Source organism: Aythya ferina, assembly GCF_964211825.1.
Source record: "Aythya ferina genome assembly, chromosome: 21".
In the NCBI taxonomy this organism is placed as follows: Eukaryota; Metazoa; Chordata; class Aves; order Anseriformes; family Anatidae; genus Aythya; species Aythya ferina.
Genome location: NC_140319.1, coordinates 8,332,483 through 8,344,845, shown reverse-complemented (window position 1 = coordinate 8,344,845; position 12,363 = coordinate 8,332,483). Strand labels below are relative to the sequence as shown.

At 37.7% G+C, this 12,363-nt stretch overlaps 1 protein-coding gene across 6 annotated transcripts in view; it reads left to right on the top strand.

Annotated features, from left to right (window-relative positions):
- Nucleotides 1-12,363, top strand: part of PRKCZ (protein kinase C zeta) — a 42,085-nt gene that overhangs the window by 10,205 nt on the left and 19,517 nt on the right. Inside the window, exon 1 of one of the 6 annotated variants that reach the window (XM_084494729.1) lies at nt 2,878-3,440. The exons of 4 other annotated variants lie outside the window; for them this stretch is intronic. Coding sequence is in view for 1 of the 2 variants with exons in the window: in XM_084494728.1 (XP_084350854.1) it covers nt 3,783-3,813 (31 nt within the window). In the remaining variant the exon portion in view is untranslated. Of the gene's footprint in view, nt 1-2,877; nt 3,441-3,563; nt 3,814-12,363 lie in introns of those variants that run through there. One more of the 6 variants, XM_084494728.1, reaches the window with a different exon arrangement.

Genomic DNA, 12,363 nt, shown 5'->3' with positions numbered 1-12,363 from the left:
CACATAATGTATTTCTTCTGAGTGAGCAGGCAAATACAACTTAATTTCAATACTTGTTGGTTCATGAGTTAAAACTGAAAGGAGGACTTGTTACATTTTACTGTATGTTGAAAATGTGTAGGTTTCACCATGCTGTCACTTTCCAATTAAGAGTAACAGGTTGAAAATATGGGGAAATATTTTCAGGCTTAAGCTTCATGATCATTCTGTCAAGTACGGTCTTAGCTCTGTAGGTTTAAATACATTCTTGATGTGAATTTTGTAAAAGGAGCACTACTTCAGACTGTCACACCTTCAGGTCTCAGAATAAACCCAGTCTTGACTGGAAAGGTGACAGATTTGCATAGGCAGGCAAAAAACAAACTGCTCTGTCTACAGAAGATAATGTTAGCAGTAGTAAGGTTTTCCCTCCCTGTGTTTTGTTACTTGTCCTGTATCCTATTTTGGTAATGATGTTTTCAGATCTTTGGGTAATTCAATACCTTGGGTGCCTTTGACTTCTGTCAGTGTTACAGTAAAACAAAGCAATAGACTTAGAGATTACGTAGCCTTAGAATGCCTGTGGTCTTGGGCAGGTTTTGATGCCACAGGTAACGACAAGTATTAATATTCCATTGTAAGTCTCCATGCTGTGTTCTGTGAAACAGCTGCCTTTCAGTGAAGATGTAAGAGCTGATTTCACTTAAATTTCTGACTTTGGGGTGCTGTCCTTTCCCCTTTTCCACCCAAACTCCACAGCTATGAATAGAACAAACCAACATCACCCCAGTGTTTAGGGCTGTTTCCCAATGTATTAAGCCCATTCATTTTGTCTTATTTTTCTAATTTGCTTTTGTTGCATGAAAACAGTAGGGAGTGAGCTCGTGGGCATCCATGCTATTCCATGTTCCCAATATAAGAACTGAAAGAACCAGCTGATTCCAGCTCTGCTTCAGTTACTACAGCTGGTTAATGACAGAAGGAGGAAAGACTTACCTTGTACCAGTCTAGACTGGTGCTTGTTCCAAGTAGAATTACTTGCAAAAACACAAAACTCATGTGAAATACTGACAGGTAGAATATACAAACTGGAGGGAAAGGAGTGGGAAGGGGAAGGCTGCTGCTTGAAGGGATATCTGTGCAAATCGTGTCAATGTGAAGTTCTCTGCAATTTAATGGTATCATTACAGGTGTGGATATTCTAGTACAAAAGTTTTTCATGTTGTTTTATAGATGTTGTAGTTATCCCAAACCACCAGATGAACCACAGAAATACATTGATGAAGGTGGTTCAGGTGACCTGAGTGTTCCGTCTGTAGGGTTTTGCAGGTCATGTTGATTCATCCTTTGATTGTTTAAAACACCTGTTCAGTAGGATGTGCTCTATATGTGATTTGTGGTTGGGTTTTTCATTTAATAGATAAATTCAGTCAGTGCATATTGCCTGCTTGCATCCATGGAACCTGGATGGAAATCTGGTACCGTGGCCTGGTTGTTACTATTTTCAAATTGCTTTACAACAGAGCTATTAAATTGCATCAGTGCTAATTTAGCATACACTAATGCATTCAGCATTATTGCTTGTCACATGCATGCATACACTTAGACTGTATTGAGATGCTGCTGATATTGGGGATATTGCTTACTTAAAGGACATGCAAGGCAAGCAGATTAACTGAGTAGAACTTCTTGTGCACCAAAAATACCCAGAAGCTTAATTGTTTGTGTTGTATGCCTAAAGTATGAAGTTAACAGGACTAAAATACTGTTCTTTGTGTAGAAATTCGCCAGTATTTCTCTAAATCTTGTTTTATCAGCTTTATCATTATAGTTACATTCATAACAAATCCTTTTCTAGAGCTTCTTCCCTTTGCTATACAAGGAGCTTCTAAGTTGGTCTCAAGTTACTTCCAGAGGCAACTAAGCAGTTAATTAGTCACTCTATCCCAAACGGGCTTCTGCTTAAATTAGCAGTCTGTAAGTATGGGCTTACAGTTTGTTACAGAACTGCAGACAGTTTGAAATGAAATTTTTAAACAGCACTATCAAACTGCTCAATTATTTAATTAGCAATATATTGCTCGGGCCTGTTCACATTAGGTCATGGAGTAACTATAGTTGCATGCAGTCTTCTGAATTGGAAATATTTAGTGGTGAATTTCTGTGGAATTGTAAGGTTTTTCTCTCTGTCTTCAGAACAGTAATCTTTTGGAGTAAGAGTGCAGAAATATGTACTGAGTGTTTTGCATTTATATTGAAATCTAATAATATAATTGCTATCTGTCCAAGAACTTTGTGAAACCGATGTGGCTTTGAGATTGTGCCAGCCAGTGAAGCTTGAAAGAAATGCACGGAATCATTAATAAAATAAGGAATGCAAATAGCATTTAAATTTTAGTCATGCGGTGTAAGAAGTTCTTTTTGCACTTGAAGAAGCTCAGTTTTTATTAATGCAATGCCATCTGCAAAATCGAACTTGCACAGATTCTCCAGGCTGATTTACATCATCTTTGTATTCCTCCTGCTCCTGAATTTTTGCACTTTTCCCCCTGTAGACTCAGCTCCTCCTATAGATGTGCAGCTGCTGCTGGAGAAGCAGTCCCTGTACCTTCAGCAGGGCAGTTAACACACCCCAAACTGGCATGGCAGCCCTGCTGTGTGGGTGAGGTGGCAGGCTTTCCAAAACCTCTCACATTCCTTCCCAGATGCTGAATTTGACCTCTTGTAGGTGTGCCTTGCGTCTGCTGGCTTGGAGCCTCAGGCACTTTGTCGCGATGTTTCCTGATAAAGATGGGAGACTTCTAGGCCAGTTGAGTGCATTAAAATATTTTTATTTTTTAAGTGTAGATGAGCAATTAATTTGGAATCAATATTAAACAAGGCTGTTGGGAAGTGTCTCTGTGTTTCTTGTATGTGCTCCTAAATGAGAGCCTTCCTGATACCCTGATACAAAGCATGATACCTGATTGGCAGTTTTGTTAATTATTGTTGTCTCTGCTTATTTACCCTGACAGATCTTGCTCTGATGTATTCCTCTCGCTGCTGCAGCGCGTTGTATAACAAAGCATGTTGAGCTGAACAATTCCTATTGATTTGTAAGACTTCCCTGCCAGAATTGCCCATTTTATCAGAGAAATACTTGTTTTTGTGACATCAGCTCCTTGACATCCATGCCATGTTTTAGTTTGTGCCTCAGCTGCTAGCTACAGCCTCCCAAGGGAGCCAGTACCACCCGTGCCTGGATACATGAGGCAGAGATGTGAAAGGGAGAGACGAGGGTAACCAGTCTTCCATTAAATATTTGTGCTTAATGTTCGAACTGATCCTGCCTATTGTCCTTGGTATCTAATGGTATTCAAACAGCGGCATCAGTGGAATAAAGGGAAAATGTTTCATTTCATACCTACTGCATTGTAGAGGAGAAAGAATTCCATGCTGAAGAAGCTGAAGAATAAAACCCAGTGAGTAATGCATGCCTTGTGCATAGATTTGGTGTATCATCGTGATTGTTGTCGTGAATTGAGGCCATTGATGCAGTGTGTGTGTACGTGTGGTGTGGTAGATAATAGAAGTCAGCGTTTTGGGTATGATATAGTTGCTTTGCCTACCAGTCTCCTTTGCAGCCATAGATGTTACAAATGCAGAGATTCCTGCAGCCTCCTGTGCGTAGGGATGTGGCGGCGAGACCTCTCCGAAATGCTGATAAAATTGCAGTGAAAAGCCTCCTTCCTGGGGTGTGTATTTTGGGAGGAAAAGGACAGAAGAGTGAGTGATGCTGCTGCTGCTGCTGCTAAGGGAGATTAATGAAAGAAATGTATCCAAAAAACCCTGATGGTATGTGTTCAGGGCCTGTTTATTTTAAGATTGCTGATCTAATGATGAATGCTTTTAGAAGCATCGTTTGCTAAGGCCTTTTTGCTGAATTGTATTTAGTGGATTTTTTAATTGTGAAATGCTTGTTTTGAATAAGGCTTCACTTAGTCTCTAGTATTTTAACCAGAATATACTGTGTTAGTATACCTCTGTATTTTTACTTCGGAACAAAATGTGGGTATTTAATATTGAAAATATCTTTGATTTGGGTGGCTAGTGTTAAATGTTATGATTGTTTTGTTGTGGCTTTCATGTAATACAAGAATGCAGAGTACGGAACCTTTAAATCATTTCATGAAACAGAACGAATGTTTTAATGTACAAGTACTTAGAGCATTAGTATGACAGTAGACTAGTGTTGTTATCTTATACTCCTGGCTGATCTTGCTGGCCTTTCTTTTTTGTAATGATTACATTGTGTTGTGAATGTCTCTTATGCTCTTTAGCTGAATAATATTTTAGCATTAGGTGTTCGGACTTCATGTTTTTCCCATGCCACCTTTCTTGAAAATTTCATTGTAGGGTTGAGTAAAGGTATTGTACTAACCTAGTTATTGTCCTGAGTTATTTTATTTTAAGTATGGATACTTGCTTTCTGCTTTATATTCTGTCTAGCACTACAGCTAGTTCCAAAAGGCTTCTTGCTAGAGTAGTGTGGCCTGTAAATATTTTTCTAGCTCATAAGGCAGGTTTTTCCCCTTCATTTGTTACTGTATTGGCAGCAGGGATTAGATTATTCAGAGCACGTGAAGCAATTTCATTCCCCAATGAAGAAAGGAACTATAGCGACCATAGAGAGTATTCTGAAGACACAGCTTGGATTGCACTGGGTAATTAGTCGATTTTGAAACTGCTTGTAACCCCCTCCTGGTTTTCAGTAATTGAACTGACAGAGGAGAATTTTGTAATATTTTTAATGTAAGCTATATTATTGCCTAGGAATTGAAAATAGCTGTGTCATAGTTTCTCAAGAATACCTGAAATCTCTCCCTCCATTCTCTGTGTGCCACTTGTTTTTTTCATATATGGTGTATTTGAAAAATACACGTACAGATCATGAGACAGGGTAAGTCACTGAATACAGAGTTGTAGCTAATGATCTGTATTGTTTAGAATCACTTAATATTTTTCATTCTAAAGTAATTCCAACCTCTTTCTCAGCTCTGAAATGTCCAATGATGAATAAAAAGATAGGCCTGCTTTTGGATAATTTAAGTAAGAAATTACAGAGCATGCATCAGTTTGTGGGTTTTGATGTCTTCCCTGACTTGAAAATATCAGACGCCTTAGCAGATGTTTGTATACCACTTCATAAACTATACAGTAGAATAACAAATACGTGAGCTAGTCTTTAAGGTGTTGCAACAAATACCTTGTATTCCTTTTATTTATTTCATCCCCTCCTCTATTAGCTGTTTCTCAGGTTGTTGACATACAAGGGAGATGTCACTTGCTTTTAGAAAACTTGCCTGACATGTGATGTCTGGCTGCAGCCCCCAGGGTTACCTCTCAGACCTCAATCTATATGCTTCTCTCATAAGCTGGAGAATCTGCTTTTGGTGGACAGGCATTTGGGGCAACTAAATTGAAAAGGGGATAAGGGTTTTTGTGTGTTTCTTGTTGCAATCAGTGGACATGGGCAAAACTGTTAAACCTTTGTTAGGCCCTTCTGTTTTGGTAGCGTGAAAGAACCATTTAACGTGTAACCTTCTTACAGGATATGCTCAAGGTTAGGAGGGTGGTTTTCTACTTGGGGCTCTCTAATATTTTTTAAAATCACATTCTCTATACAAGTTATGTCTTTTAACATTTTTTAACTGAGCCACAAATAGCCCCAGAGGCTTGCACAGCAGATAAATGGGCTCTTCAGCATTTCTCTGGAATTTTGAGTTTTGTGAGAACTAAGGTTTTGTGAGGGGAAACTTCAGGTCCTGCTGATTTGAAATGGAGAGTACTTCAGGTGTAAAGCTTTGTAAGAATAAGTAATGATAGTGGTTGGCTAACCACTGCAGACTTGCTGTCAGTTCAAATCTAGGTGGAGTGTAAGTCTTCTGAAGTAAATAAGGAGATAGCAACTACTTTAGGGCCTGCTGAAAGGGTGGTTTTCAGAAGAGACATTAGAGAGTCCTAATCATCGCTGTCAGTGCAAGAGTTAAGTGCTGAACAGACTGTGCAGTTCAGTCCTTAAACCACAGGGGGAAGGTAGTGACTTGGGTAGTAAAAAAGGAAAAACTGGGATGCTCAATAGTGACCAGAAAGCACCTGATCTGTAGTTCTGAAGTTCCACTACTTATTCTCCTGTAAGTGCTTTCCTTTGTTTATTAGCTGGGGATGTACTTAAAGGTCAACCAGAAAATACTTGAAATCAAAACCTTGATTTTAATATGGTTCTGTACTTTTACAATAACATGATGATAATACTGTCATACAACTCCTCCGTAATTCAGGTTATCATCTCTTGCTTTAAGTAAAGCAGGTGCAGATACCCCGTGACTGGTACAGGATTTCCTGTACTTTAGATTTTTGGTTCTTATAAAAATCATTCTTACCCATAGGGATTGCAGAGAAAGGGAAAACCCAGGCAGTGATAAACCTGATCTTACGGAAGTAAAAACCTGATCTTACAGAAACCAAAACTGATCTTACAGAATAGAACCATTGGACCTGCTCCATTAATTTCAAGGTGCAATTTTAACAATAGAACTGCAGGTTATCTCAAAGTTACTTCAAACTTGTTAGAAAAAATAACTATAATGATTTTACACAGCAGTTCTCATAGTATACACAGAGATCATGGGGAACACAGTAGAGATCAGAAGGGTTTTAGGTGGGAAGCAGCATGTAAACTTTGCAGATCTAGTGTAATTATCTTCCTTTCCTCTGTGGGGTGAATGGAAAGGCTCCTTCCGAAAGCTCAAAGACAAATACTATCATTAACTTGAAAGATTTAACCATGCTTTCTTTGACATGTAGAATGCTGTAACGTTCCATTAACAGAGCAGATGAGAGGACAGGTACATAAGATGGTATCATTTGCATTTTTTCCCCTGTAACTATGAGAAGCTCTGGGATGGATAGCTGCTTTCTTGGGAAAAGGTAGTTCTCTGCATCATAAAATATGTTGGTAGACTGATTCAATTTGCTATTAGTGTATAATTATTTAATCTAGAGTATACCAGGTCTGCTGAACTTCTGAAATTATTCAGGTTTTTCTTATTATTTAGTTACTAAATAATACGCTTAGAAGGGGAGCGCAAGTATGGATGGGAGAATCTCTGAGGTGAGACTTTTCTGTTGGATGACAAGAATCGAGCACAACTTCCAGAACTCATGACATAAGTGGACAAATGTGGATTCTTGTTAATTTCAGCTTTCCTCCTAACACAAAGCAGAATGAGGTGCTCTGAGATACTGATGGGTCGTATCTATTGGGCTGGAAAGTGATAGATATGGAATGTTAATCCTGCAGCAAGGTAATAGTATCCTGTCATACTGAGATACTGCACGCTCCTGAATTCCTTCCAATTGAATCTGCTAATATTATACCCAGAGAAATGCATTCAGTCTGATTTATTAGAAGAGATAAAGTACTCCTTTATGAAGTAACACCTAAACTGAGCTGCTGCCATTCTGCTAATACTGGAATAATGTAAACATTTGGAATGGAAATGGAGCTGTGTTTAGAATGGATCATAAGCTGAAGTAATGGGATCATGCTGTGAAGGAAAACAGCCTAACTCAAAGTATTTCTTAACACTGAGTGTGGGAATCAAGTAATGGCTTCAAGGGCATCGGGGAGGCTACCTTATACAAGCCTTATCGATTTGAAATAATGTGAAATTCATTTTGAATAGCTGGTGGGTTTTTTGAGTAGGCTTGCATTTTTCATTGATGATGTAATTGAATAGGTGTGGATGTCTATCACTTGAAGTCAAATCGAGTAATTTGATGTACATTAGAAGAAAACTTAAGAAATAACATCTATTAACTTAGAAAAAGATAGCCAATGAAATACAGGTAATTTAAAAGTCAGGTACTCCACTGAGAAATCAATTAACCATTACCTGTAAGGATTATAAAAATGAAATCTCGTAAAAGGTGGTCTGGGAGGCTTATCAACAGTTAACTTTGTTTTTTCCCTTCAGCCCTTTCAATAGGTATGTTATAATTTGCTGTTTAAGATAATGAAGACTAGATGGAAGTTTGATCTGACCAAGTCTTAGCTGGCTGCGCTTTAACAAACTGGATTTTGATGTAATTCAACACTAAGGCAAATTAAATCATTTAAGTACTGGTTCAGTGTTCTTCCGTTTTTTTTTTTTTTAAGTTAATGTTAAACATTTTTGTTTTGAATAGATATTAATGAGTAAACTGGGCTGTTAACCAACAAGTCAGATTCGTAACAGTTCTTAACAACTAGTTAATAAATGGTTAGTCTCACAAGTAAAGAGAACTGTATGCAAGTTCTGTGATTGATTTCACAGTTGATGTTCTAGAATTCAGTATGGAAGTAAGTTGATCACCCAAACTTGCTACAATTTCTCTGCCAGTGATTAGGAGAATACTACTCTGATCCTTCTTTAATCCCAGATGTATCCATTTTGGTAACACTACAGATGTATTTAAGAATTCTCTTGAGTGCCCAGCAGTCTCTAATAAGAAGAATCAAACTTTTGAATGTTATGTAGATATGCTAAATTGTGCAGTTGTGCCTTGCTGAAGGTGATGTTGAGTTTTGCATGAGGTTCAAGCTATGATTAGCTGTTTCTGTGCATTGCCCAAATCATACCTAAGCCAGGCTGCTTTAGCCGTGATGCTTCTTATTGCACTTAGCATCGTAACCAAAATTACAGTTCTTATACTTGATGGTAAGGCAGTTTGGACTATTTAAAAATGTCTTTTTTGTTATATCTGACTATGGGATTTTAAAGTTTATTTTTGTCTATTTCCAGAAACATGCCAAGCTATCTCACATACGTGTTGGCTGTGATAGTTGTAGGGTTACAGTTTTCAAGAAGTAGTGCTGTAAACTGTTTTCTACTGAATGTTTAGATGTCCCCAAATTATATAAGGTGCCCAAGTTAGAAGGCTGATAGAATCTCTTGAGCAAAGAAAGTCAAGTCAACTCCTTCGATGTCTTCTGGTCATTTGATAGCTGTCTTTTTCAGGCAGGATGTGTCACTGCCTTCCATACAGGGTGCCTCTGAAGTGTGTCTCAGGCCGCAGGCATGATATTTTTGGTTGATCAGTCCTTCTGTCGGTCACAAGTTAAGGGACCTTTTAAGGGAAACTTTTGTATGCAATGACCATTTTATTTCTGGTATTTCTGTGAATGTAAGGTATTTCTATTTTTTTGTTTGAAATTGAAAACCTGTGTTCTTGAAAACAGTTTTTAGATTCCTAATTTTCTCATATATTTTGAATACAGTCAGTATTTTTTAGTGACGAGGCAATCCTGATTTTCTAATAACCATTCAGATGAGCTTTTAAAATGAGGTTGGTCTTTTTCTTAGACCAAGAAAGAGGATAAGGCATTAACAGGTGTGATTGATCTAAAGGAGAACACAGCAGAAGTGCAGCTTTTTAGAAATGAGATGTTAGCTCTGCTTTTATTGGATGCCAATATCTTATTAAATCTGGTTTATCACCTTGTGATGGCACGGAGCCATTTTAACAGAAGGGTATGAATATGAGCAACCAAGAGCTCACGCCTGACAAATCAGTGTGTATGGAGGACAGGTTTTGCATCCAGCAATCCTGAAATGGGAGTCGGCTGACCTCTTTGAAGCCAGTGGGGAGTAGGGTATTCAGAAAGTGTTCTGGCTGTGTTGCAACAAATGGCAGGTCTGAGGTGGGTTGTGGTCCCCCCCGTTGGTTCTCTGCTGATACTCCACATAGCACGCTTGCTTTTTTTCTTTCTCATTATTCCTGTCCTAATTGTGCTTGGTTTTTTCCTCTCCATAAAGGTTAATCTTGGTGTCTGTTGAAAAGTATAATGGGGATGCTGTTGATTCCCAAATGCTAGTCAGTTTTAAATAAAATAAATAAAATGCCATCTTCTGACCATTTTAATAACTGCAAGAGGTGAAAGCAGTTGATGCTTGCATTGTTACGGATATTTTCTTCTCTAGCTTCTGGAAAAGAATGTCAATTGTATGTAGCAGTTCAGTCATAATAATAAGAAAGGCCTATTACTACACCCTACAATGTATGTCTGTTACGTGCTTTAGAAAGCAATTTTGTTCCACTGCTTGGGAAATACTACGTAACAGATGTTGGAGCAATGCACTATCCAAGTTCTCTAGAGTTCGCTTTCCCAAAATGTACTTATCTTTATATGTAATTTTCTCTGTATGTTAACCTTTCATGTAATTCAGAGACCTTCCAAAATACCAGTATCCATTTCCTGGTTGCAATTCCTGAGTTGGTTTTGAAAGAATGCTCACTTGTCTGCTCAGCAAAACATTAAAAGAACAAAACAAAAACTGGGCATTCTCATACTGTCCAGCTGGCAGGCAATGTAATTGGCCTGTAAACAACTTGCATTAATCTCTGAGAAGTGATTTGCAGCAATAGCAAATTATCTCTTTGCTTAGTATGGTAAAAGATTTCATTATGGTTTGTTCACATAAAAGCAGACTTTGGAATTGCAGAAAGCATTTGTAAAATCCAAACGCAGAGGAAATAAAATTTTTGTGGTTGTCTTACTGCCATTCGTTGTTGTAAAGCACGCTTTTCAGACAGCTGATGAATTCTCACATATTCTGGAAAGTACAAGGTTTGCCAAACTTCTTTGGATGGAAAAATAATATTTCAGGCCTGGGGGGAGGTTGGACCCGTCTTTTAAGTTCTTTTTGTTCTCCAGTGCTGGGAAAGTATATTGCCACTTGAAAAACAATTGCTCTTCTATTTCTCTTCTTTACCAAGTTCCATTTTTCAAAGGCAAGGTTCACACCCTTTCTGGTAAGTTGTGGTGGGGTTGTTCTTGAACAGGGGAGTATCTTCCGTAGATGAGTTAGTCTTCATTGAAGTCTGAACAATAGACTTGTTAATTCACTCATCAATTTATATCTGCAATTTTTGTGTATTTACATACAGGCAGCTGGTTGATTGTTTTAGGCATTCAATAATATAATACAAATGAAAAAAATAGTCCTCTTCAGTATGTAAGTACGGTAAAGAAACACTCCTTTTTGGTTCCTACTTTTTAAAGCTAAGATGTGTTAAGTTCAGCGTCTGTTAGACTGTTGCCTCCTAAGGATATTATAAAATCATGACTTTGATTTAATATTTAGCAGTAATTAAGGAGGTGACTTGCTCCTTTATTTACAGACTTCATCAGCGTGAGCTGCTTGTTAACTTACCAGTCACTTAGTATTCCTCATGTCAGTGATAAGCTACTGTTCAGAACACAGATGTATTAGGTTGTCTCCATATGGTGCTTTGTCTAATGAATCAATTAGCTATTTTGGGAAAAAAAATCTTTGAAGTTTTCTACCTCTTGGTGAAAAGTCATCCTACAACTGGTGGAACAGTTTTTCATTGATGTTTGTGTATGGCATATTTCACAGTTTAATCAGGAAGATTTGTAATTAAATATGAAGAGTAAGTAGTATTTCACAAAGCACTGTTGAATTAGGTTTGATTTTTCTGAATAAATGGAGCTAAAGTTTCGAAGTTTTGTTTGAAATGTGCTAGCAATAATTCCACCTATGCTTTTTTGTTTGTTTTGTTTTATTGAGAGTGGAGTTTATTCTTCAAAGCATGTGCTTAAGCAAAAACTTCACAATAGCGTTGCAAGGCTCTCACTTAAATTTTTGTTGCACTTGTGAAAGCAGGGTTATGTTTGCTTGCTTTAAGGAAAGTTTATATTTGGCAGATTCTGAAGAGCTTTCTGGGTCAAATGAGCATATCAATCGAGACACCCCTATTCTAGTAGCCATGTGTTTGCTAATGCTGTGTCAGGCAGCCTTTCATCTTCTCATTGTTTTCAAATGGTTAACAATCAATTTATTAGTGCAATGTCTGTTTCAAACTTGCCAAGTAAACATTTGCACATGTGAATAGTTATGTATGAACATTCCCACATTTGGGGGATAACAATCTTCCATACTTCTGTGTCTTGCTTGCGAAGGACAATGAAGGAATATTTAAATTCTGACCACTGTTACAGTCAATGTTCACACATGGCACGTCCATAGCCTATGACTGTAGCTGGCTCAATATGAAGTGAAAATAACTTTTAATCAATAATTTCTCCTGCATTACCCTTAAGTTTTTACAGTCAAATGTTAAAATATTTAAAATGTAAGTATTTAGAACTTGAAAGGCAGAAACAACACATGAGAGCTAAACATGGTTTTATGTTAATTTCTGAGGGTTATAAATTCATTCTTTACACGCTGCTCCGTGTTGAGGTGTTACCAATGAGGTCTTATCAAATCTTTCCTGTTACGTGTTCTTTGCTATATTGTCAGGCATTTTAGTTAACATTGCATATTTCCCTATGTG